This window comes from Pinus tabuliformis, chromosome 3_1, assembly GCF_031772625.1.
Source record: "Pinus tabuliformis cultivar Carrire ecotype Pingquan chromosome 3_1, CPIR1, whole genome shotgun sequence".
Taxonomy (NCBI): Eukaryota; Viridiplantae; Streptophyta; class Pinopsida; order Pinales; family Pinaceae; genus Pinus; species Pinus tabuliformis.
The window spans coordinates 523,878,779-523,903,498 of NC_142301.1; the positions used below are offsets into that span (position 1 = coordinate 523,878,779).

The 24,720-nt window shown below is 38.2% G+C and overlaps 1 protein-coding gene across 3 annotated transcripts in view; it reads right to left on the bottom strand.

The window, feature by feature from the left end:
• The window catches only part of LOC149188128 (kinesin-like protein KIN-7D, mitochondrial), a 295,893-nt gene that overhangs the window by 144,115 nt on the left and 127,058 nt on the right, over positions 1-24,720 (bottom strand). For all 3 annotated transcript variants that reach the window (XM_089411595.1, XM_089411593.1, XM_089411594.1), the window contains exons 6-7: positions 11,404-11,457; positions 10,966-11,025 (exon numbers count right to left, since the gene is read on the bottom strand). In XM_089411595.1, the coding sequence (XP_089267721.1) occupies positions 10,966-11,025; positions 11,404-11,457 (114 nt within the window). The remainder of the gene's footprint in view (positions 1-10,965; positions 11,026-11,403; positions 11,458-24,720) is intronic.

Consider the following 24,720-nt stretch of genomic DNA (forward strand, 5'->3'; position numbering starts at 1 on the left):
ATGTTTTTCATTTTATCTTTTTCATTCAACATCGCCTTCTTATGTTATTTTCCTTTAGTTGCATCAACCTCCAGGGCTAAGTTTTATAGGCCCAAACTCAAGGATGAGGATCAAAGGTGCCTATCGTGATGAACAATGACAACCAACCCAAAAAATGGAGATCAATAATGGGGAAATATTAAAAGTGGCATGTATGGAATATCTTGAACATGCTACTTCAATCAGTGCCTTCCAAGTAGTGCATTTCCTAACACTCTAAGGCCTCAAAGAAGGTCCCAATGGAGTAGAGTCGAAGACTAACCTCCTAGGTAAGTGCGGGAATAAGAATACAACCAAGATTGGTCAATTATCCAATTTGCCCCTTGATCCATATTAGTATGCCCATAACATTAAGTGAAAGCACATAATTGCAAAATGGTTAAAGCACATTCCAATGGATTACCCACTTTCCTTCAAGAAGGAATGCTAGATAGGAGAGAGAAGTTTGACCAGAGCAAGAAGTGGAGGATCCTGGGCCCTAGCATCATGTTATGTGCTAATCAAATAGGTCTATTGGCTGACTCATTGTCCAAGGAGGAGAAAAAAATTCTTTTATGGGTTACTGACTTTTTGATGGATAACAATGCTCAACCAATGCTAAGACCTTTCTCTATGTAAACAAGGCCTTGTCTAACTCGGATCCCCTTGCATCACTCTATCTATCAAAGTGTCCATGGTCCCATATTTCTATGTCATGACCAAAAATTCCCTACTTGTTGGATGTCGCCCATATTTTCAATAAGATCTTAAGCATTCTTCTTCTATAAGGAATTAAGCATAATGTCGTTGACTTTGTCCTCTCAGTCAAGGCAAAGAAGACATTTGTTAATGTGGCCCTTGTTTGGACACCTTTTGTTTTTCTTAAGGCATTGTGGTTAATGCAGATTTGTTGGGAAAATTCAAACTATGAATTTGTTGGGCACACAAAAATAGTAAGGGTTCACTTTGAATGAGCAAACATGCAAGTGCTCAACCCCAAACTGACCTCCATTCTACACCTAACAGATTTATAAGGTCAAGGTGACTTAAGCAATTTGAACAATAGATTCATTGGATAGACAATAACAAAAAGATATCAATTTAATTAGGCAAATAAGCTAGTGTTTGACCAAAATCAATTCTCTAGCATTGACTAATTCAAATGTCAAACGCAATAGAACATCTATATGTGCCTGAGATAAAGCACCACTCAAATGAAATCCACCCATGACCTAGAACATGACCATATTCAAGTTTTCAACCACAAGCCTGACCCTAAAATAGATTTTATGCCCTAACTTTCAAATGCCAATAGAAAGGTAAATTTATATTGCCCTCAAATTCTTGTGCAATAAAAGGAAAGATGGACATGAACAAAAATACAATGTTCAAATTTCCCATCGAGCAAAGTAAAACAAGGAAACAAAACTTGCCCTATTAAAGGCCTATGCAATAGCTGGGGCAAGTTGTATTGATTCAAGAACAATTGTATTCTCAAATTAAAATCTCATTGGCATTGTGATTCAAGGTTTTGACTATGGAAAAAAGCGGAACCAAAAACAACATTTTTTAAGATGATTTATAAAATTCCTTATTTTTGATAATCTAAGTCACCTGACACGGGGATTCGAGACACGTAGGATTCGAGATTCGTGGTGTCGGATTCGGACACATTGACCCCCCGGAACAGGACACGTTAGGACACGTTATATATTATTTTATTAAAATATATATATATATATATATAATATACATATATTAAAAATTAGATATTATCATATTTCTTACACAAATTTTAATTAATGATACAAATTTATTGATTTCAAACATAGATCTTCATCTATAGCTATTAGCATGCATAGTACATACAAAATTCAAATAAATGTCAGTGGTACTGGTCACATAAATGATAAATCTATTAAAAATTTAAATCATGATTCATAATTCATAACTGAAAGACAACTTACAACTACAAGATAGTAAGATAAACACACTGACAACTGTAGTTTTCTCATTAAGTCATCAAATCAAAATGTGTTACATAGGTAGTGTTGGTGCAATGCCAATGGCAAATAGAAATAGAAAATATAAAACAACTACAGGTATACAAGCCTCAAGGCATCAATCAGCATCACTGTCCCCATCATCATGGTCCCCACTGCTCTCCTCTACATCCTCCTACTCCGCTGTATCCATAGTCGCCTCTGCATCTGCTGGTATGGAGGTTGACCCCTCTAAGTCATCAAATCTAACAGGCTCTAGCAATGGATCATTGAGATCCATGTTGGCCAATGCCAACTCAACAGTGGTGTCCAGACCCATATCATCAAGAACAGTGTTACTTGGGAGCGGGAGCGAAAGCAGGGAGTGGGAGCGAAAACGGGAGTGGGAGCGACATATTCAGAAGCTCTTGGTTTGGTGCTCCTGATTAAATACGAGTTCCATACCCTAATACATGACAAAATTCAATGGAAACATTGCAATCCCCCAATCATAAAATCCTGAAAAACTGATAAGTCTGCTGGATTTTGAATGAAATCTAAAATTCTACTTTCTCCATATGAAATCCAATGAGGCCAGAACCACTCTCAAACATCCTGAGTCATTTCATGGTAATGTTAAAAATTTAAGTAAAAGGATGAAAATGAAGATTAAGGAGAATGTCACTTTTACTTTAAGAATTTAACATTACCATGAATAGCATATCAATACTAGGGCCTAGACTTGATCATGAAGCTGCAAAATGCTTTACTCCTTGCTCCAACAGCACAAATCACTTGCCAAATGACAATTTTAATGAGCAAACACGCCCTTTTCATTCCCGCGCTGAGCTTAGCGAGTCCTGGAAACCAGACACGTGTCCTAAAATCGCGACACGCTTTTGAAAATCGTGACACGCCCTCGGACACGACGTGTCCTGTGATTTGGACACGAATCCGAACCGAATCGTGTCGGATTCGCCGAATTCGGGATTTGCAGGGGGTTTAGGACGAATCCGGTGACTTAGTAATTATAATATGTTGAGACCCAAGTCACCAGGTTCGTGTTCGAGTTTGAGTTCGAGTTCGGCGACCTTGAAATTCAAATAAAGTTCGGCAACTAAAATTTTGTCGATAAAGTTCAACATAAAATTCGACATACAGAAATTTGAAAAAAAAATGTATATATATATAAAAAATCAATTTAAAGTCAAATTCAAAGTCCATAATGCACATTGCAAAGAACCAAGTTCCAACTTCCAAAGTTCCAACTTACCACAATGCCAATGAAACACCAATTCAATTTAAGATGTGAAAGAACAATATGCTTTCCAACTAATCAACTTCTAAAAATATTCCAGATCATTAAGTAACAGAGGTAAGCTCACTGTAGCTTATTACCAAGTATATACCAATCACTTAATGATGAGATCAGTCCATAAGGTTATGTCCAAGATGCAAAGGAAAATGCCGATGCTTAGGATCCAACTTTAGTGCCAGAAGCAGAGTAAAGTTACCACTGTAATGTTAGATCAGATTGTTGTAGGTTACGATCGACTCAGAGAATACAAGACAATTATATAAAATTCACCAAGGTTTCAAGAAATAAGAGCCAGAACATTTGTCAACTTTTTTTATGATCACTGTGTGTCACTTCAGCGACAAACAACCATATGCGAGACCCCCAAGAAAACCCCACAGCCAAGGTAGATCAGTCCATAAAAGGTGATGGCTTAGCAAGAGAACAGAGGCTAGAAAATTTATTAAATTTTATAAATTATGTGTGATCAATTTTGGTCATTTTCAAGCCTTTTAATGTTAATTTTTATTGTAATTATCCTCCAAATTATATGCTTCAGATTTCCAATGATTTTCAGCCTTCAAAAAGAAAGAGTACAGTTAAAAATGCCCATGGCCTAGGAGACAAAAGATCACTACAAAACTCTGAAGTTCAAACTCAGAAAATGAATAAAGAATCTCTGCAAATACAGTGGCTCAAATTCAGTCAATTAACTAAAAACACTTCCGAATTTTCATATGATTACTGTGTAGTATTCTTCTTATGAAATCATAAAACAACTTAATTGAACATTAACCAATGCCAAGAGCCTTTATGACAGCAGTGAAATTTAATACCAAGTGCTCAAAACAGTCCTAAAATCACCACTCCTTTTCAGGTTAGATTGAAGCAAGCAAATAGTGGAAATAAACTTAAGCCTGTGATATGTTTTCAGACCTCTTTTCAATTATGACAGTGAGCAGTAAACCATGAAGTAAACCAATAATGAGAGTAATTCGTTCCTTAATATATCAAGCAAATTTTATGTAGTTGTAACTTCCATACATAGTAAACAAGGTGAGAAATTCATCATAGACATTGCCAATTTGGCACACATATCAAATTCAACAAAACCATGGGCCATATCAGATTTCATATATTGACAAACAATCTGATAAAAAGGTATTCAAAATATATAAACTCGAAAGTTTAAACTTTAAAGTAGCTTGGCAGTTTTAGAAAATTGTTCATGCAAAAAGTAAACTAGAAATCTAAAACAAGAACACAAGTTTTATTCTTGATGTTCCTGTGGCCCACTTGTTATATCAAAAAGTTCTATGTCATCAAGAGCAATAGGAGTTGTGAATCCACTAGATTCTTCAGCATTAGATTCATCAGTCAATTCCCTGTCAATGTCACTATCAATGTACAAATCAGCATCATCCATTGATGCATTTGGAACAGGATCGATCCACGGAGTAGAGGAATTGGATGACTCTTTAGCCACATTCTTCAATGCCAATTGCAAGTTACTACGAACATAAACAAGATCTTCTAATCTTCCAAATAACAATCTATTTCTTTTCTTGGAATGAATGTGGTCAAAGGAACTCCAATTCCTTTCACATGCTAATGCACTTGATCCCTGGCTTAAGATACGAATTGCAAAATTTTGCAATTCTGGTGCCCTGAACCATAAAATTCCCACCATACTGCTGGATCACTTCTGCTCCTATCATACTTTGCTGATTGTGTTCCAAATAACCGTTCTTCTAACATGTATGCCCTCAACTGACTTCTGATCAAACCTGCAATTTCTAGATCTGGATTTAGCTTCTCAATAGACTGGATAAGTCCATTCATGATTTCTTCATCCCTATGTCGTGGTAACCCAAACAATCTAGGGTCCAAATAGCATGCTGCTGCATGTAACGGAGTATGCATCATCTTCCATCTTTGATCAATTAAATCCCATATCTCCTTATAATCAGCTTCCACATTATTAAAAGCAGTTGCAATGGTCTCTTTGCAATGATCAATGCTTTCATAAACAAAACCCATACAAGGTTTGTCACCATCAACCATGTGGAGCACATTAACAATTGGGCCACAAATTTTTAAAACCTTGTTTGCATTTTCCAAAAAGCCATTATTGAGCACTATTTGTTCAACATTTTTCCCCTTAGTTTCTTTTGAAAGGGTAGATCTCTCCCACTCAGTGTTGCAAAAAACAGCTCTTAGGCTCTCTTTTTCCTCAACAACTCTTTTCAAAGTAATATAAAAAGTGGCAAACCCTGTATCACAAGGCCTCAACAACTCTTTTGATGCATTCTTCCTGTATATGCTCAAAGTGAGACGATGGTTGATGATGAAGTTTGCAATTGTTTTGGCTCTTCGGATTGTCTCATTGACCCAAGGAAATTTGGCTAAGTCATGCAACATTAAATTCAAGCAGTGAGCTACACAAGGGGTCCAATAAATCTAATTATACTTTTCCATAATCAACTTCCCTGCACCAACACAATTTGATGCATTATCTGTAATAACATGGACAACATTTTCCACCCCAACCTCTTGAATCGCTTCATCCAAAATTCCAAAAATAAATTCTGATGTATTCACTCGATCCATTGCATTTAATGCCTTCAAGAAAAGTACCCCTTGAGGACAATAAACAAGCACATTGATCAATGGGCGATGACACAAATCTGACCAACCATCACTCAAAATTGTGCACCCTGTAAGCTTCCAAGACTCTTTAATCTCAGCCAACTTTCCTATCACTCTGTCTTTTGCTTTCTTTAGCAAAGTTGTCCTTAAAGCTTCAGATCCGAGAGGAACATAGCCCTTCCCAAAATCAATGGCCTTTTTAATTACATTTTTAAAATATGGACTCCTCGCCACATTAAAGGGAATTGCACATGCATAAAAGAATTCTGCAACAGCATCATCAACTTCCTGTTTCTCAACAGGATTCCAAAATTGATTTAATGTTTTGGTTCCACCTGTTTTTGCTTGAGTAGAACTTGATCCTTCAATGTTTGAGATTGAATTAATGGTGTTGGAGGAAGACATGGCAATCTCCCTCTCAATTCGTTGCCTCTTATTTACCCTTCTCTCCTTTTGCATCCGTGAATTGGAATGGTCTTTCTGCATTGTGGCCTTTTGTTCATCAGTGATCTTAGTGCAGGCTTCAACACCACCTCCACTTCCATTGCTAATACCGAGAAGGTGATCCATTGTTCTAGCTAAAGTGCCAGTGAAATTATGTCCACACAGCTGACATGAAAGATTATCACCATCTTCTTTGACAAAATTCCAACCTACAACAGTTGATTTTGGGGGTGCCATTGAAATTTGAAGGTTCTGAACCTCTGATTGTTGAAAACTAGTGAAGGCTTGAAGTCTGAAATGTCTGCAATTTTTTTTGAATTTACATTTTCATTAGTTTTTTTTTTTTTTGCAGAATTAAATTATGAAAATTTGAAACTATATTTTATATAAAAAAAAATTCAGTTCAAGCAAATTTAGACCAATTCTGAGGCTCAGTTTCAGCCCTCTTTCTGAGGCCTATTTTGCCATCTCTGAGACTATTAAAGGCCAAGTCTGAGGCTAGTTTTGGGCCACACTTCGGCTGGTTCTGAGGCCTATCTTTGCCCTGATCTGAAGCATGATTTCGGACCTCTTCTAAGCCTACTTTGAAACCTATTTTAGGACATATCTGAGGCAGATGAAAAGGCATGCAATCGATTGTCTATGATAGATCTGAGGGCATCTTTTAAGTGTAATTTTTACTGTCTAAAGGTCATCCTAATCCTGAGAAAAAGGCCACATTATTTTCATATTAGGCTGCAGTATAAGTTACTGATTAGCAGCTGAGTTTGAGGATTATCTATCTCAGATCACAGTGATCCTGAGAGGCATATCAGGTCCAACTTTGGCAGCAGAAAAAGAGGAAGTTAAGGTCATAGTTAAAGGGACTAAGTGTCTAAGATCAGATTAAGGCTTGCTTGAAAGGGCAGATTAAGGTACGTGCACGGTGACAGCCTATCCAAATCCATGATGACCAGACTATTTGATATCATCTAAGGTATGAGCCCTTTGTTATTTGTACTGTACTTTGAAAATATTAAAGTGAAGGGTTAAATCTACAGCAGTCATCTTATATGAACATAGGCAGTAGTATGATCATACTGTAACAGAGCTGATTACTCATGTTGGCGTAAATTTATAAACTTACAAGTTACTGTGCAGTGTGCACTGCTCGGCATCCAGGAGTCAAGACTGCTCAGTGTGCACGGTGCAGGAGTCAACTTCAAAGCCGAGCTGAAGGCTGAAGCCTGAGAACCTGAGGCAGCAGGAGTTCTCAGTGAAGAGCCGCGCTGTGTTACGTGTATCAATATGTTGCTCACGCGGAGACTCAGAGTTCGGTGTAGGACCGAGGTTAGTGGTCGACTGGCCAACGGTCGTCGGTGCTCGGTGGTAGTCTGTAGACTGGGAGTGTAACTGTGTATCAAACGATTCAAACCCTTCGCACGGCGCAAACAATGAAACTAATAGTCTAACCCTCCGGCGAACAATGAAACCCGCAATTGATTTGGTAAAACGAGCCCGCAATTGATTTGGAAATTTATTTAAAACAGCAAAACAATTCGAACCAAAACGATTTTCTTCGAACCCTAAACGAACTTAATCGATTTTGTTCGTCATTAAATTCGCGTTCGTTATTAAATTCGAGTTCGCCATAAAATTCGGCGAACTTGAACGAATAAGTTCGTATTCGTTTGAAGTTTGGCGAATTTCGAACCTATTCGTTCAAATTCGCCGAACCTGGTGACTAAGGTTGAGACATTGATCAATTTATATGAGATGGGGCATGGACTATTTACTCCTTAATAGAGTGAGACAAAAAGTAGTGTTAACCTTGGATAAACAAGGGGAACAAATGACGATCACAATTGATTTGGTAAAACGGGCCCGCAATTGATTTGGAAATTTATTAAAAACAGCAAAACAATTCGAACCAAAACGATTTTCTTCGAACCCTAAACGAACTTAATCGATTTTGTTCGTCATTAAATTCGCGTTCGTTATTAAATTCGAGTTCGCCATAAAATTCGGCGAACTTGAACGAATAAGTTCGTATTCGTTTGAAGTTTGGCGAATTTCGAACCTATTCGTTCAAATTCGCCGAACCTGGTGACTAAGGTTGAGATGGGGCATGGGCTATTTACTCCTTAATAGAGTGAGACAAAAAGTAGTGTTAACCTTGGATAAACAAGGGGAACAAATGACGATCACAAAATTGATTATGATATACTTTCTCTACGTCATTGAAAGTCCAAGACAGAAGGGAAACAAAGAACATTTGCATAAGAATTGATTCTTGTCTAAACAATTCGGGAGTACGGGAATTCCAATACTTCAAGATAGCATAACTTTGAGAAATTCGGTAACTCAAGTCGATAGAGAATTTGGGGACTTGGGAATTCCACCCTCATGAGTGTGATAGGACAACATGATGGAATACCGACATGATATTGGCACTGTGGACTCTGGAGGAGTGAATATTATTTTTTTTTGTCGCTAATTTTTGAGATTGAAAAGAAGGGCTTCTAGTGTATCACACTCAAACAAGAGGAGCTGCTGGATTATAACACCGAAATATAACCCAATGTAATAAAGTTGTGTTATTTAAGTAACTATAACATGGAACGTTGTGAAAAGCATTAAGTTCAATAGGTGTCACTAAGAAAAAGCATCATACTAAAATAGTTAGTGTAACTATCTATGAACAAAATAAAAGAAAATCAATGTAAATATTTTTAATCCATTTTAGAAAATGCATTTATTGTATAGGAGTCTGTATATAATATTATAACATGTTCCTCTTCTATCTTTTCCTCTCCAAAATCCAACAATTTCAATTTGTTCTTTACACTACAGACAAACTACACAATAACAAAGATACAAACTTTTCAAATTTACAAAAATATCCTGCATTTGGTAACCAGCAAAACTTGCCAAAAATGTGATGAAAATTCGTGAAATTATACATTATAATGCAGAGTTCCACAATAATTGTAGAGATTGTGTATGTTCTAATAAAATGAAAATCAATAACAACAAGGAAAAATTGCAAGAGAGAAGCTCGAGAGATAAGGTTATACAGCCTGTCAGCTACCCACAAGGAGTTAGGAAGGCACCACCGCCATTGAATCACTCAAAACAATCAATAAAATCCATCGTGAGCACTCCATATGTGAGGGTTTTGAACCCTAAGAGAACCAAGGATGACAAACTAGAAGGATAACCCTTGACAAGAGGTGACCAAGACTGTACAACAATAAACTCTGCAGGCCAATTAAAACCAGCTTAAATCTATCTTAACCCCATATCTACCAAGCATTGAGAGGGATCAAATCTCTTTTTACTCTAAAAGAGGTTTGCACCTCAAGAGATTTTATCCCTCTCGGCACTTGGTAGAACTAGAGTTAAGATGGATCTAAGCTGGTTTATTTATTAGATATAATTATTAATTTTATTTTATTATTTTATTTTATTTTTATGTAATTTGACTAAAACAAAATGTTTTATTGATAATTATAATTTTTTATTTTTTACTTTAATTTTATATATGTAATTTTAGTGAGTCAAAATGTTAAATAAGACATTACATTACAACATATCTACCATATTGGGCTGGAGAGCGCCTCTTGGATCAATCAAATACAATGCAGAGAATAATTCGAAGTGAAAAATCAGAATTTCTTTTGGTAAAAAAATAAATTAATTAATTAAAAAACAAGAAATTGCAGAAATTTGGGAAGTATTCTGAGAAATTTATTGAAGTGCACACCAACTACCTACAAACAACTTTTCAAAGTCAGCCTCACACTTATCACCCAAATACTTGAGCCAAAGCTGTAGGGAAACATTGACGGCAATCCTAAATGAGCCAGGCACGCAGTTTTTGAAGAGGAATTACAGGCAAGGTAAGTAGCTCCAAAATTGCAAAGCTCTAGAAGCCTCGTTGAAAACTATGATACTAATTGACTTGTACATGAACCAGCAGTGAAAATACTCCCACAAGAAGCAAAATGCAACGCAAGAAGAATCAATTCACATTACACATATGTTGCGTACTCCACATTTCGTTAATATTTGATCAGAAAACCATGGTAGGCAGCGGTAGGTGAAGGGTTACATAGACGTAGGCTTATGTAGAGGTGGGGCAGAATGGTGAATTCGATTTACCTTTATCTCCTAGAGATAGAAGTTACAAATACAATATACAAATATTCCAATTTTCACCTAAAATATTCTTTTTAATAGCCTTACATCCTCTATTTTTATCCAACTTTTAAATTATAGATATTCGGAACTTTTGTAACCAATACCACCACACTCATTCCAGCCAAGCATTATTGTTTGCATTTTTATTGCATGTAAAAGTATATACGGACAGTTGAAAGAAAAAAAACAAAGATCATAAAATGTACCCAATACAGCATTCCCACATAGATAACCAGGTTCAACAAAACAGAAGGCAGAGACTTCAATAATAATGTTACACAAAAGCATGCTTTGAAAACAGTGAGAAAACATTGTATTTAACGGACCAGAATATGATGCAGTTTCAGAAACTGTGGCAAAGCTAATGTAATTCCAAAATATCAAGCTGCATACCTGGGAATCTTCTCGAACCCTCAAATTCTGTGCTGTTGGATCTAGCAAATCATTTATAACCTGAACAAGGAAGGCCGTGAAAAAATGATTGCAACTGTATCCCCAGTTTCTGCTCCATGTAATCAAGAAACAGTATGACCATTGTCTTGCATAAAATAAATACTACTGCAAAAACCCTAATGAATTTCACATGGAATTATCTGGATCTTCCTATATCCAGATATATTCTATCTTCTAAGTCCCTGGTTGGCATATCATATTGTATTTTTAATCTCTCATCAAATTATTTACACAGTAACTTTACGTGCATGGAGAATGAATGTGCAAAGATACCCATTGAAGGACACAAGATAAGTGAACTGAAAAGATGAATCCCAAAACATAGTAATATTTGCAGACTTTTCTTCTACAGAAATGCTATTTCAGAAAAAAGGTTACCTCGTTGTAGATTTCAAGATAAGAAACACGAAGCAAAAACTCTTGACCAGGTGTCTGTCACAATTAAATCACTCGTAGTCAATAATTTTATACATGTATGGCAATAGATACATTTTATAAAAGCATAAGATAAAACAAAATTGCAACTAGAGATTGTCAGCACCATATAAACAAATCCTATAAATCTCTAATACATTCATTGTCATGGAATAGCATATAACAACATATAATTTCCCCACTTAGAAATAGAACCTCCCATTATTCCAGCCTTGTAGAAGAGGCTACCCCGTCAGGTCACGTCAATGATATCAGTCTGATCGTATATACAATAAAATACAAAAGCCCCAGCCCGATCTCAACACAAACCGCACTACCAAAATTTTATCATTCTTGAATGTTAGAAGAATCATTGACTGACAGTATATTCACTACAATTAAATTATGCAATGCCATGAACAAGGAGGAAACCAATAACACTACATAGATCTGATAACACTACATAGATCTCTCAAGATTAATAAAAGATCATGTTTATTAGGTACAAAATGTGCATGAAATACAAGGACTTCAAAAAAAATTACAAGAGATAAGCCTCAGAAGTTACAATCAAATGGTACAAGCAAAATGACATCATCTGCATTAAAGATATTGAATTTTACAAAGTTAAAAGCACTCATATTTATGCTTGAGTCTATCATGCAAGTGTCAACGATCTGGGACTAACCTTATCACCATTAAACCTTTGTCCCACCATACCGCTTATCACATATCAGTCCTAAGTGACATTGTTTTTCATAGGTCCTATGATAACCCATTTAAAGCTCGAACCAGTGTTACTTGGGAGCGGGAGCAGAAGCGGGGAGCGGGAGCGACCATTTTCAGAAACTCCCGGTTTACGAGCGAATCCGGGAGCGATTTTTTAAAAATATATATATATTTTATATTTTTTACTTTTTCATACATATATGTCAACAAAAACATGTAGAATGATGAATTAGATATAAAAAACATACATTCATCATTGAACCATATCACATCAATCATCTAGATTCTAGAAATTATAATCTTCATCAACCATGTCGACAAGTTAGTAAAATACATATTACAACTGCAACATAATGAGTCTCATGAATCATGATTCATCAAATTCAATCTTAAAGTTTCAACTTCAAGCTTTCAAAATTGAAAATTCATTATATAATATTTATCATCATTGATCACCAAAGTTGTACTTGTAAGCTAAGTTTAACGGTTAACCATTACAAGAAGTAATATCTTAGATATTTCTAAGTCCTAACTTCTAACTGTTAACATGAAATGAAATGTTATAAAATGAAACATGAATAATGAAATGAAATGAAACAACTTTAGTCTTTCACGAAGCATCATATTCATAATTCACAATCATTACCAATGAGTTATAATTGCCAACTTCAAACTTCAAATTTTCATTGTCACAGTCATATATTGTTTACAAAAAATATCATTATGATATGAAAGAGTCAAGAGTCAAGAGTCAAGGACTCAAAACTCAACAGTTATGAAAACTAAAGTCTAATAGAAACTAGAAAAGACAAGTAAACTGTAAATCTACATGTGGCCCTTGCCACGAGAGTCTCCAGGAGTATAGGCAGGTCGTGGTGGTCTTCAAGGAGTCTCCCGCACAGACCAACGACCAGAACTAGAACCTCCACGTGAGGGTATAGATGGAGGTGGCGACAGCAAAGGAACAAGACTCGAACCTCGAGCACTGCTACTGGATGGTGGAGGTGGAGGTGGCATGGCTGCTGCAGCCGCTTCATCTTCATCCCTTATAAGTTCCTCTTCCAGTTCTTCAAGATGCACTATACCATCCTCCAAATTGTCATCCTCTGGGTGATTGTCCCAAATTCTATATGTGGGATCCTCATAAGCTGTAGGTGCTCCAACACCTCTCTGCAGAAGAAGTATTCACAACCTGTGATAGAACTTTTTTTGCCAATTTTGGCAAAAGTCCATGGCCTCCATATGTTTCCCACCATGTGAGAGCATCAAATCTGTCTCTGTCTTCCATTGCATGGAAGGTATCAAAAAAACCAGTGCCACTGAAGTATCTGCCTATTTCAAGGCGCACAGCTGCACATTCCTCCATGTCAGGTATCAACTTTTCCAATGCTTGCAAATATCCACTAGTTACCTCTACATCTAAATGGGGTTTGGTCCTAATCCCACCCCCTGGTGCAGGTTGGCCCAACCAAGATGTAGAGTAGTATTTTGGCGTAAGGATATACGCCAAGCAATGTAGTGGGAGATTAAGTTTATTCCACCGTACACACACAAAATCGTGAATCATTTTGTACAAGTCGGGATCTCTATTATGAACAATATATTTTATTTGCCCCAACATGGTATCCATCTGCTCATACACATCGCCAATCACTGGTTTGTCTGTATCTGCAAACCGAATCATGTGATAAATGGGCTTGGTGAAATCCAACACTTGCCTCACACTTGTCCAAAACTGACCATCAAGAGCGGCCTCCTCCACCAGTTCAAAACATTGCCTGTCAACTGCATTTATAGCCCTTTCCTTTAAAACCTGCCAATGTGGACTTGATACCATGCTAGCCAATGACTCTCTTACCTTCAAAAGGCGCCTGAAGGTGAGGTAATCGCTACCAAATCTGGTCTTTCCAATCTTCAACAACTCCAATCTCGAGTGACTGCGGAAAAGGCCATGTGTATTGCTATGATTTGTAATAAATTTTATCATTTGTTTGCCTTTCTTGTACAAATCACCAATCCATTGGCATTGTGCATTTTTGTTCTTAACAACATCATGCATCAGAAGGTTCAATGTGTGAACCAAAATTCCAGACCAAAATATGGACCAGATAGGAAAGTTGATAAACATAAAGCTCGTCTTGTTGCTAAAGGTTTTTCACAGGTTGAAGGCATTGACTACACTGAAACCTTCTCCCCTGTTGCCAAAATGAAATCTATCCGCCTTGTTCTTTCCCTTGCTACCTCGTTCAAATGGGAAGTCCATCAGATGGATGTTAAATCTGCCTTCTTGCATGAAGAAATCTACATGGAACAACCCATTGGCTTCATAAAAACAGACTCCAGCCTTGTATGTCAGCTTAAGAAATCCCTTTATGGTCTCAAGCAAGCTCCTCGAGCTTGGTATGCCAAAATGGATAGCTTTCTTTTAGAATCTGGTTTTTCTAGGTGTCATTCTGACAATACTGTCTACACCAAGAAAGTGGGCAAGTCCCTTATCATTCTTGTTCTTTATGTTGATGATCTTATCCTTACCGGTAGTGATCCCAACTGTATAAACCATGTGAAGTCCAGCCTTAAAAAGAAATTTGAAATGACAGACTTAGGACACTTTCATTATTTTCTCGGTCTTCAAGTCTTGCAATCCAAGGAGGGTATTTCCCTTTCCCAGTCCAAGTATGCTTGTGATATTCTACGCCATTTTCACACGGAAGACTGTAAGCCAGCCCCTTCTCCCTTCCAGTCTGGAGTCAAACTTTCAGTCACTTGTACTTCTTCTGAAGTTGATGCTACCTTATACCGTCAACTTGTAGGAAAACTTTTGTATCTAACCCATACTCGTCCTGACCTTTCCTTTGTTGTTGGCCTTGTTGCTCGGTTTATGCAAAACCCACGTGAAAGTCATTGGAAAGCAGCTAAAAGAATACTTCGTTATGTTCGAGGTACAGTTCAGTTTGGGATTCATTACAGTGCCAAAGCATCTCATCTATTGGTTGGTTTCACTGATTCCAATTGGGCTGGTGACCCTCATGATCGGAAGTCTACTGCAGGTTATGTGTTCACTCTTGGTTCAGGACCTATTACATGGGCTTGCAAGAAACAAGGTGCCATTTCTCTTTCTTCAGCAGAAGCAGAATATCGCAGTGCCGTAGAAGCTAGTAAGGAAGCCTTGTGGCTTCGTCAGATCCTGTCAGAGTTTGGCTTTCAGCAGCAACATCCGACTACACTTTGGTGTGATAATCAAAGTGCCATTCAGCTATGCAAAGATCCAGTCCAACATCAGCGCAGCAAACACATTGAATTGCACATGCACTTCATCAAAAAGCTCATTCATGACCATGTTCTTGAAGTGCAATATTGTTCAACAGATGATGAAGTTGCAGACATCTTCACAAAGGCTCTCACAGAGGCGAAGTTCACTAAACTTCGATTTATGGTTGGAGTTCAGGAAGTTGTCACTAAGGGGGGATAGGCTCTAGTGCCTCCTTCCTTCTCCTATTGTGTCATATTTGTAAATCCTTCAATCTTATCCCAAGTCGTTCTTAAGGGGGGATGTTAGGATATTCCGACACATAGGAAATAGTTAAGTACAACTTGGTCTAGTATAGAGTTAGGTATAGAGTTAGGTAAAGTGTGTTTCTTTACCTTGTACATTTTGTAACTTACAATCCGACGGTCACGATATGTAGTGATCCGACGGTTCATTCTCTCCTCGGTATTACCGACACTTGATCTGTGGCTTAACACCCTATTGGTCCATGATTTCTTAAAGCGCATGGAGGGTCATTTGTAGGGTAATCCGTCTATGAGAGAAGCATTTGTAAATTTTCATTCTTTTATTAATAAATTGCCTGAAGTGGCCGCGTTGGCTCAGGCCCTGGATTGTTTCCCTCTTTGAGGGTTTTAACCACGTCAAAAGTACTGGTGTATTGATCTGCGATCTGGTTGTGAGCGATGTCCTTTGGTGTTCTGTCTGAGGAACTTACCCTGTAAATTCCCACATGGTACCTTTGTAAAAATGTCTACAACTTGATCATCTGTTGAACAATATTGCACTTCAAGAACATGGTCATGAATGAGCTTTCTAATGAAGTGCATGTGCAGTTCAATGTGTTTGCTGCGCTGATGTTGGACTGGATCTTTGCATAGCTGAATGGCACTTTGATTATCACACCAAAGTGTAGTCGGATGCTGCTGCTGAAAGCCAAACTCTGACAGGATCTGACGAAGCCACAAGGCTTCCTTACTAGCTTCTACAGCACCACGATATTTTGCTTCTGCTGAAGAAAGAGAAATGGCACCTTGTTTCTTGCAAGCCCATGTAATAGGTCCTGAACCAAGAGTGAACACATAACCTGCAGTAGACTTCCGATCATCAGGGTCACCAGCCCAATCGGAATCAGTGAAACCAACCAATAGAGGAGATGCTTCGGCACTGTAATGAATCCCACACTGAACTGTACCTCGAACATAATGAAGTATTCTTTTAGCTGCTTTCCAATGACTTTCACGTGGGTTTTGCATAAACCGAGCAACAAGGCCAACAACAAAGGAAAGGTCAGGACGAGTATGGGTTAGATACAAAAGTTTTCCTACAAGTTGACGGTATAAGGTAGCATCAACTTCAGAAGAAGTACAAGTGACTGAAAGTTTGACTCCAGACTGGAAGGGAGAAGGGGTTGGCTTACAGTCTTCCATGTGAAAATGGCGTAGAATATCACAGGCATACTTGGACTGGGAAAGGGAAATACCCTCCTTGGATTGCAAGACTTGAAGACCGAGAAAATAATGAAAGTGTCCTAAGTCTGTCATTTCAAATTTCTTTTTAAGGCTGGACTTCACATGGTTTATAAGGTTGGGATCACTACCGGTAAGGATAAGATCATCAACATAAAGAACAAGAATGATAAGAGACTTTCCCACTTTCTTGGTGTAGACAGTATTGTCAGAATGACACCTAGAAAAGCCAGATTCTAAAAGAAAGCTATCCATTTTGGCATACCAAGCTCGAGGAGCTTGCTTGAGACCATAAAGGGATTTCTTAAGCCGACATACAAGGTTGGAGTCTGTTTTTATGAAGCCAATGGGTTGTTCCATGTAGATTTCTTCATGCAAGTCCCCATGCAAGAAGGCAGATTTAACATCCATCTGATGGACTTCCCATTTGAACGAGGTAGCAAGGGAAAGAACAAGGCGGATAGAGTTCATTTTGGCAACAGGGGAGAAGGTTTCAGTGTAGTCAATGCCTTCAACCTGTGAAAAACCTTTAGCAACAAGACGAGCTTTATGTTTATCAACTTTCCCATCTGGTCCATACTTGGTTCTGTAAACCCATTTGCATCTAACAAGTTTTCGTCCCTTTGGTAGAGGAACAAGATCCCATGTATCATTTGCCAATAATGAATGATATTCTTCATTCATAGTTGCTTCCCAATCTAGATGGCCTGAAGCTTCTACAAAGGTGTTAGGATCATAATTTACTGGAGCTTGAGCCAGTAAAGAAGAGGCTCTGTCAAACTGAGAACGTGTGCGTCGCTAATCTATAGGATCACCAGCAAGATCACCTGCTTCATCTCGAGTAGCACGAACCCATTTTGGAAGTGGAGGAGCTGAAGGAGGATCCTGAGATGGTGGGGGAGGATTGTCATCCTCACTTTCATCATCTGAAGAAGAAATGTTTTCAAAAGTAGAAGAGATAGGGAGAGGTGGCACATCCGCCGGACTAGGCTCGCAGGCCGATATATTTTCATCAAATCTTACATCTCTTCTAGCCTTTGACATCTTCAGAATATCCAACAAAAGTACATTTTTCACTCTTAGGTTCTAAAGCTTTATGCTTTTCATCTGGAATATGGGCCCACGCTTCACTTCCAAAAACACGAAAGTGACTTACATCTGGTTTGATTGAGCTCCATGCTTCTTCTGGAGTGATATTCTTTAAAGCCTTAGTAGGAGTGCGATTTATTATGTAATTTGCACAGTTAATTGCCTCTGCCCAAAAACTAAGACCAAGTCCTTTAGATTGTAGCATACAATTAGCCATTTCCTTTAAGGTGCGATTCTTCCTTTCAGCTACACCATTTTGTTGTGGAGTATATGGAACAGTATGTTGCATTTGAATTCCATTCTCAGTGCAAAAGTTGATGAATGTGTGTTTAACATATTCTCCGCCATTATCAGATCTTAGCTTAAGAATTTGATGTCCAGATTGTTTTTCAACAAAGGCCTTGAAGGCCAAAAATGTGTTAAATACTTCACTCTTGAGTTTTAAGAAGTATACCCAAGTGCGTCTGGAGAAATCATCAATGAAAGTTAAGAAATACTTGCAGCCAGAGAATGAAACAACTGGAACTGGACCACATAAATCACTATGCACAAGCTGTAAAGGGGATGAGGCGTGCCAAGAGGCACGTTTTTCAAAATTGTCTCGATGATGTTTTCCGAGTACACATCCGGAACAAACACCATCTCTGCAAGATACCATAGGAAGACCTGTCACCATATTTTCTTTACATAGATGCTAAAGGGAGCGATAGTTTAAGTGACCAAATCGCTCATGCCAAAGTTTGCTCACTTCATCGTTATGAGCAACAAATACTGAGGGAAGATTTGATGACCCAAAGTTGTGAAACTTATACAACCTTGTAGAATCATCAGCAATGCCAATAGCTAAAATCTGTTGAGGATCTCTTAGGTCCTTAATTACAACATCATGAGGTGAAAATTCAACGATTTTACCTTCACCTGAATGAGTTATCTGATATACAGATAGAAGGTTGCAGGATAAGGTTGGAACGCATAATACATCATTAAATTGACCATTGTCTAGATGAACAGTTCCAGTCCCTACAACATTAAGAGATCTATCATCACCAACATATATATTTTTGGTGTTACAATCATTTAAAGAAGAAAACATGGCTTTGTTTTTGGCCATGTGATAAGAAGCTCCAGAATCAATGAGCCACTCATGAGAATGAGAAGAAGAAGATACATTTAATGCATAACCAGACCGAGATGATTGACAACCACATGCAGAAAGTGCCATTCCTGAAGATGAAGTTGAAGTTGAAGAATGCTCCAAATGGATGTTATGTTTCTTCATCGCTGCTTCCAAGGCTTCCATCTTCTTAAAGCATTTGGATTCTAAGTGGCCATCTCGATTACAAAAGTTGCAATGTCTATCAGTCTTCTTCCATTTGTCTTTATTTGTCTTATCATTTTGTTGAAATGATTTTTCATTTTGAGGCTGAGATTGCTTAGAACCCTTGTTTGGTTTAGGACCATTCTTTTTAGAATATGACTTCTTAGGATTCTTTGAATTTGGTTGCTGCTGGGCGGCTAACGCTTTCTTGGAAGAGTTTCCAAGATTAAGAAGACCAAGGCGTAAGAGTTTTTCTTGTTCTCTTATTAAAGAATCACAAAAAGAGTCAAAGGAAGGGGACTTGTAGTCTGTTCCTTGAGAAATGAAGGCTTCTCTTATAGAATGGAAGGTAGAAACAAACACAGAGTAGGTTGGTCCCAACTTAGTAAGAATGGAATAGATAAGGTTACTATCTTCTTTCTTAACCTTAACACCTTCCAAGAGATATCTACGGGTCTTGAACTTGGACAAGAAATCTTCAATGCAAGAAAAATTATTAGGGTCCAATGTAAGCAACTCATTTTCAAGTTGATGGGCTCTAAGTTCATTTTTAATCCCAAAAACTTTATTGATTTGTTTCATTGCTTCATCAGGAGTATCAAGTTCTGCAATATGGAATCTAAGATCTGGAGAAATAGACATCCCTGTCAATCCACGTGCTTGATCTTGCCTATTTTCCCATTTAGCAGCCTTATCTTCATCCTTCAGTTTCTTTTCTTGGCATGAGGCTATTCTGTAGAGACCTTTACTTCTAAGTAAATCCTCAATGTAGGACAACCATTGGAAGTAGTTGGTGCTGTCAAGGGTAACTTGGTATTGACTTTCCATTTCAACGGAAACTGAAGCTAAAGATGCTAAAACTAAGTGTTCCAATGGATAGATATCGAAAAGTTAGGCCGGTTTAAAAAAAAGGCTCTGAAAACGGCTTCCGGATGAAGAAGTTATGGCTTTTTGAAAAAAAGTTGTTGAAGATGCCGACTAAGTGCGGGAAGGTGCGGAAATGAAAAATCCGCCCTCACAAAAAGGAGATTTGAACCCAAGACCTCTACTCTCTTAAAATAGCTTTGAACCAATTGAGCTATACAAAAAATTTGAGAGAGAGAGAGGGGGGTTGATGCTTTGGGTTGCGTGCTTGCTTTGAGAAGACTCTTTTTCCCTACAAAACAAAAAACACAAAACCCAACACGGACATACAATAAAAAACGATCCTTGCGGCTCGAAGTTAGCTTTAGCCGAAAAACTAAATATTTTCAAAAATGAACCTTGCGGCTCAAAGTTAGCTTTAGCCAGAAACTAAACATTTTCCTCAATGTTTATGATTTTCCGAGATCACACTAACACGCAGGGAAAAGAGCATACGCATGAGAAAAAATCCTTCCTTTCTGTTTCTGATTTGCCCAGATCGCACAGAGTCGCAGGGCAAAGAGCATACGCAGAAATGAAAGGTATAGATCCGAAAATAAAAAAAGCTAAATAAACCGAAACTGAAATAAACAGAGAGAAAATAATTGTAAACTGCAAATAAACACTGTATACCTCCAGATCTTAAAAATGACGCAGCTAGAGCTACCGGAAACCTTTTCGCGTGAAACAAAAGGGGTTCCTCACTGGAACAGATGCTCCCAACACAACAGAGCAGTCCTCTCAGCCCGAAAGCAGTCAGAAACAGTAGATCTAGGAAACGGCAATCGGATGCAGTTCTACCGGCTTCAGATTTGGATCACCAACGGACGCGGCCCTCAAATAGCTTTGATACCATGTGGGAATTTACATAACTTCTCTCATAGACGGATTACCCTACAAATGACCCTCCATGCGCTTTAAATAGAAATCATGGACCAATCGGGTGTTAAGCCACGGATCAAGTGTCGGTAATACCGAGGAGAGAATGAACCGTCGGATCACTACATATCGTGACCGTCGGATTGTAAGTTACAAAATGTACAAGCTAAAGAAACACACTTTACCTAACTCTATACTAGACCAAGTTGTACTTAACTATTTCCTATGTGTCAGAATATCCTAACAATTGGGGTATTTATCCTCAATAATTGCTCCCGCTGCCTTACAATTAGGAGCATTATCAGTGATGACTTGGATGACATTGTATGGCCCACTACGTTCAATTGTTTCAAGTAATGCTTCTGCAATGTTGATGTCAGTCCTGAACTTGTCTGAGTAATCATGTGCAGTTAGAAAGATGGCACCACTAACAGACACAGCAAGAACACTTATCAATGGCTTGCCTTTTACATTTGTCCATCCATCAGATACAATGGACACCCCATGGTCAGTCCAAGAACTTGTCATTCTATTCAAAGAATGTGATATTTTTGCTTTTTCATGATCAAGTCCAACAGTTCTTACCTTGTCATACCCAGGGCTCTTGTATCCTTTAGGGGCATCATTTATGGCAGAAACCATTTCGTGCCAATAAGGTGAGCGAAGAACATTGAATGGTACCCCACATGCATAGAGAAACCTGTAAACCTTAGAATCCACATCATTCCTACACCCCTCATCATGGAAATCTGATATGGTTCTACGCCTTAAACCTGATGACCCTGTGCCTCCATATCCACTGCCTTGGGAGGATGCTGAAGGAGTTCTTTGTGCTTGTGATTGTGAGCTTGGTTCAAAGAAACCCCTTGATTTTTTAGATTTGTATTGGGCTTCCTCCTCTTCCCTTATGTATTTGGCTCTATCCGTTGCTGACACCGCCGGACAAGTTTTGATTCCTATTTGTTTGTCTCCATCCCATGGCCTTTTCCCGCAAAGGTGTTTTCTAGCACGGGTGTATGAACCTGAGGTAATCATTGTTGCAATGGGGGCAATGAAATTTAGTGGTTCCACCCCCTTTCCCTGCTTCAGGCCTGTTAACATATTTCCACAATGGGGTTTGGTCTTGTTTAGTTTTTTGAGTCATGTTCACCCTCCTCCAGCTCCTCCTCATCGGGGTTTTCATCAAATCCACTTTCTCCAGCTTCTTCATCCCCCTCTTCATTTTGGCCCCTCTGTTTCCTACTCTCCAGCACCATAATAACCATAAAAGGGACCAAGAAGAGGAAAATCCCAAGAAATATAGCCAGGTCCATGATGTTTGATAGGCTTTTGAATCTGCAAATTAATTTAATTTATTTAGATTAATTAATTTAATAATTTTAATCTATTAATTTAATTTAGATTCATAATTTTTTTACTAAATATAGTTAATAAACTAAATTAAACTACCTAAATTACTACCTAACTAAATTAAACTAACTAAACTAACTAAATTACTAAGTTACTTACCTCTCTGCAGGCTTGCTCCTCGCTCCTTGGCACTTGCTCCCCGCTTCTCCTCGCTCCTTGGCACTTGCTCCCCGCTTCTCCTCGCTCCTTTGTTCTTGCTCTCCTTGCTCTGGCTCTCATTCAAGTGATAATGAAATGTTTGTTTGCCCCATTGGGCTTTTAAAACATTTTTTTTTAATTGGAAAAATATTTTGCGTCCGCGGCTTTTTTTCCACCCGGAACACTCTCGGCGTCAGGGGATTCGCTCCCAGAGCGAATTTTTAACGCTCGGGAGCGTTCGCTCCCCGATCGCTCCCGAGCGTTAAAAATCGCTCCGGGAGCGACGCTCCCGATGTCGCTCCCTAAATTGGTTGGGAGCGCAAATTTTTTTATCGGGAGCGCGCTCCCGACCCGCTCCCGCCTGAAGCGCGGATTAGGAGCGGGAGCGAGGGGGGGTAGCGCTCCCCCGCAACACTGGCTCGAACTATGCCTGAGCTCAATTGCTCCAACTATGCCTAGACAAAGGACATATGGGAACCATAGGTTTGGCACCAAAACATCACTTGTGTCTTACCAAAGGTTTCTTAATGTTTTCATGTTTGGATGACAGTTATATTACTGACACTGCTTTCCGTTGCCCATAAGATGGTCACAATACCTTTATCTTCTCCACCTTAAACACTTCTTAGCCAAACAATGCAAATAGCTTCATTGTTCAAGGTAGGTTGAATTCCTCAACCTTCCCATCCAACTCTGTCTCTTTGTGCAACACATATTTGCCCCTATATGCACCTTGACACATGGAGTCCTTAAATTGTGTCCTCAGTTAAAGAAAAACGATATGTTAGTTTTTTTAAAGATGTCTCTCTTGTAAGAAGTGCATCAAATATGATAGTCGTCTTTAGTTGTTGCTTGAAATTAATCATCTTCTCCCTTGTCAAGGTTCTTCTTCTTCTTCTTCTTCTTCTTCTTCTTCTAAAAGAAAAGTCATATAGCTCCTTTTAAAAAAATAAAATTATCTACCTTTTAGCAAACCATTTGCCAACCACCGTGACCTAGTTTCCCACAAATAATAACCAATTTGCCAACATCCTTCACTGCTAATGTCTTCTTTGTTTTCAGATTTGTCTTTTTCTGTGCTAAAGAATCTTTTCCTTCATATTTTTTATCCTCAAAGATGCAATGTCCTCCCAAAAAGCTTTTCCTTCATCATCTCCATCATCTGACTCATAATTTCCTTTTGCATAAGAGCTCAAATTGACACCTCTAAAAAAAATTGATGGAATATTGCTTAGTGCAAACACAGCTAGAGGGCGCATAGGCTAGACAAGAGAGCAAGTCAAATAGATTAGACAGACAACGAGGAAGACGACATCTCATAAGATTTTGATTCCTTTTAAATTGAAATAGCAATCAAGAGGGAGCTTATAGAATCATACAACCAACAGCAAAATGCAGTTGCAGATTAAAAAGAAAAAGAAAAAAAGAATAGGTCCATCTTTCATACAGATATACCATCATTCATGACCGTGACTCATCTATGTGTCTATGGCCAAAATCATGTTATATGTTGATTTGGGATAGCATCAGACATGCTCTAGCCATGAAAATTGGTGGAGAGGCTAAAGCACATGAGATCTCCAAGACCCAAAAATAATTTGGGGAAATTCCACCCCGTTAAGGAGATATTAAAATTATTAATATTTTTAATGGGTTCCTAAGTCTAAACTTAGCAAAATAAAAATATTAATAGGCCATCCACATAAAGAAAAAAAATGAGTGCATCATCACAAACTATTATGAAGTACAAGTTGGGATCTATCTTACTCTTAGTGAAGCCCATGCTCAACAAATACCCATAAATCCTCAACTACACCATGCCATCGCTCCCTACTAGAGCCATATAATTCCTTCTTCAATCTGCACACATGATAATCGCTCCCATGCACCTTAAATCCCTGAGGCTTATCTATGTACACCTCCTCAACAAACTTCATTGAGGAAGGCTATCTTCACATCCATCTAATGTATTCTCCACCCCATATTTGAAGAAATAGATATCACAACCATATTAGATGTACACATGGCCATTAGAGAAAATGTCTCATCACAGTCCACTCCCTCTTAGGAGAACCCTCTTT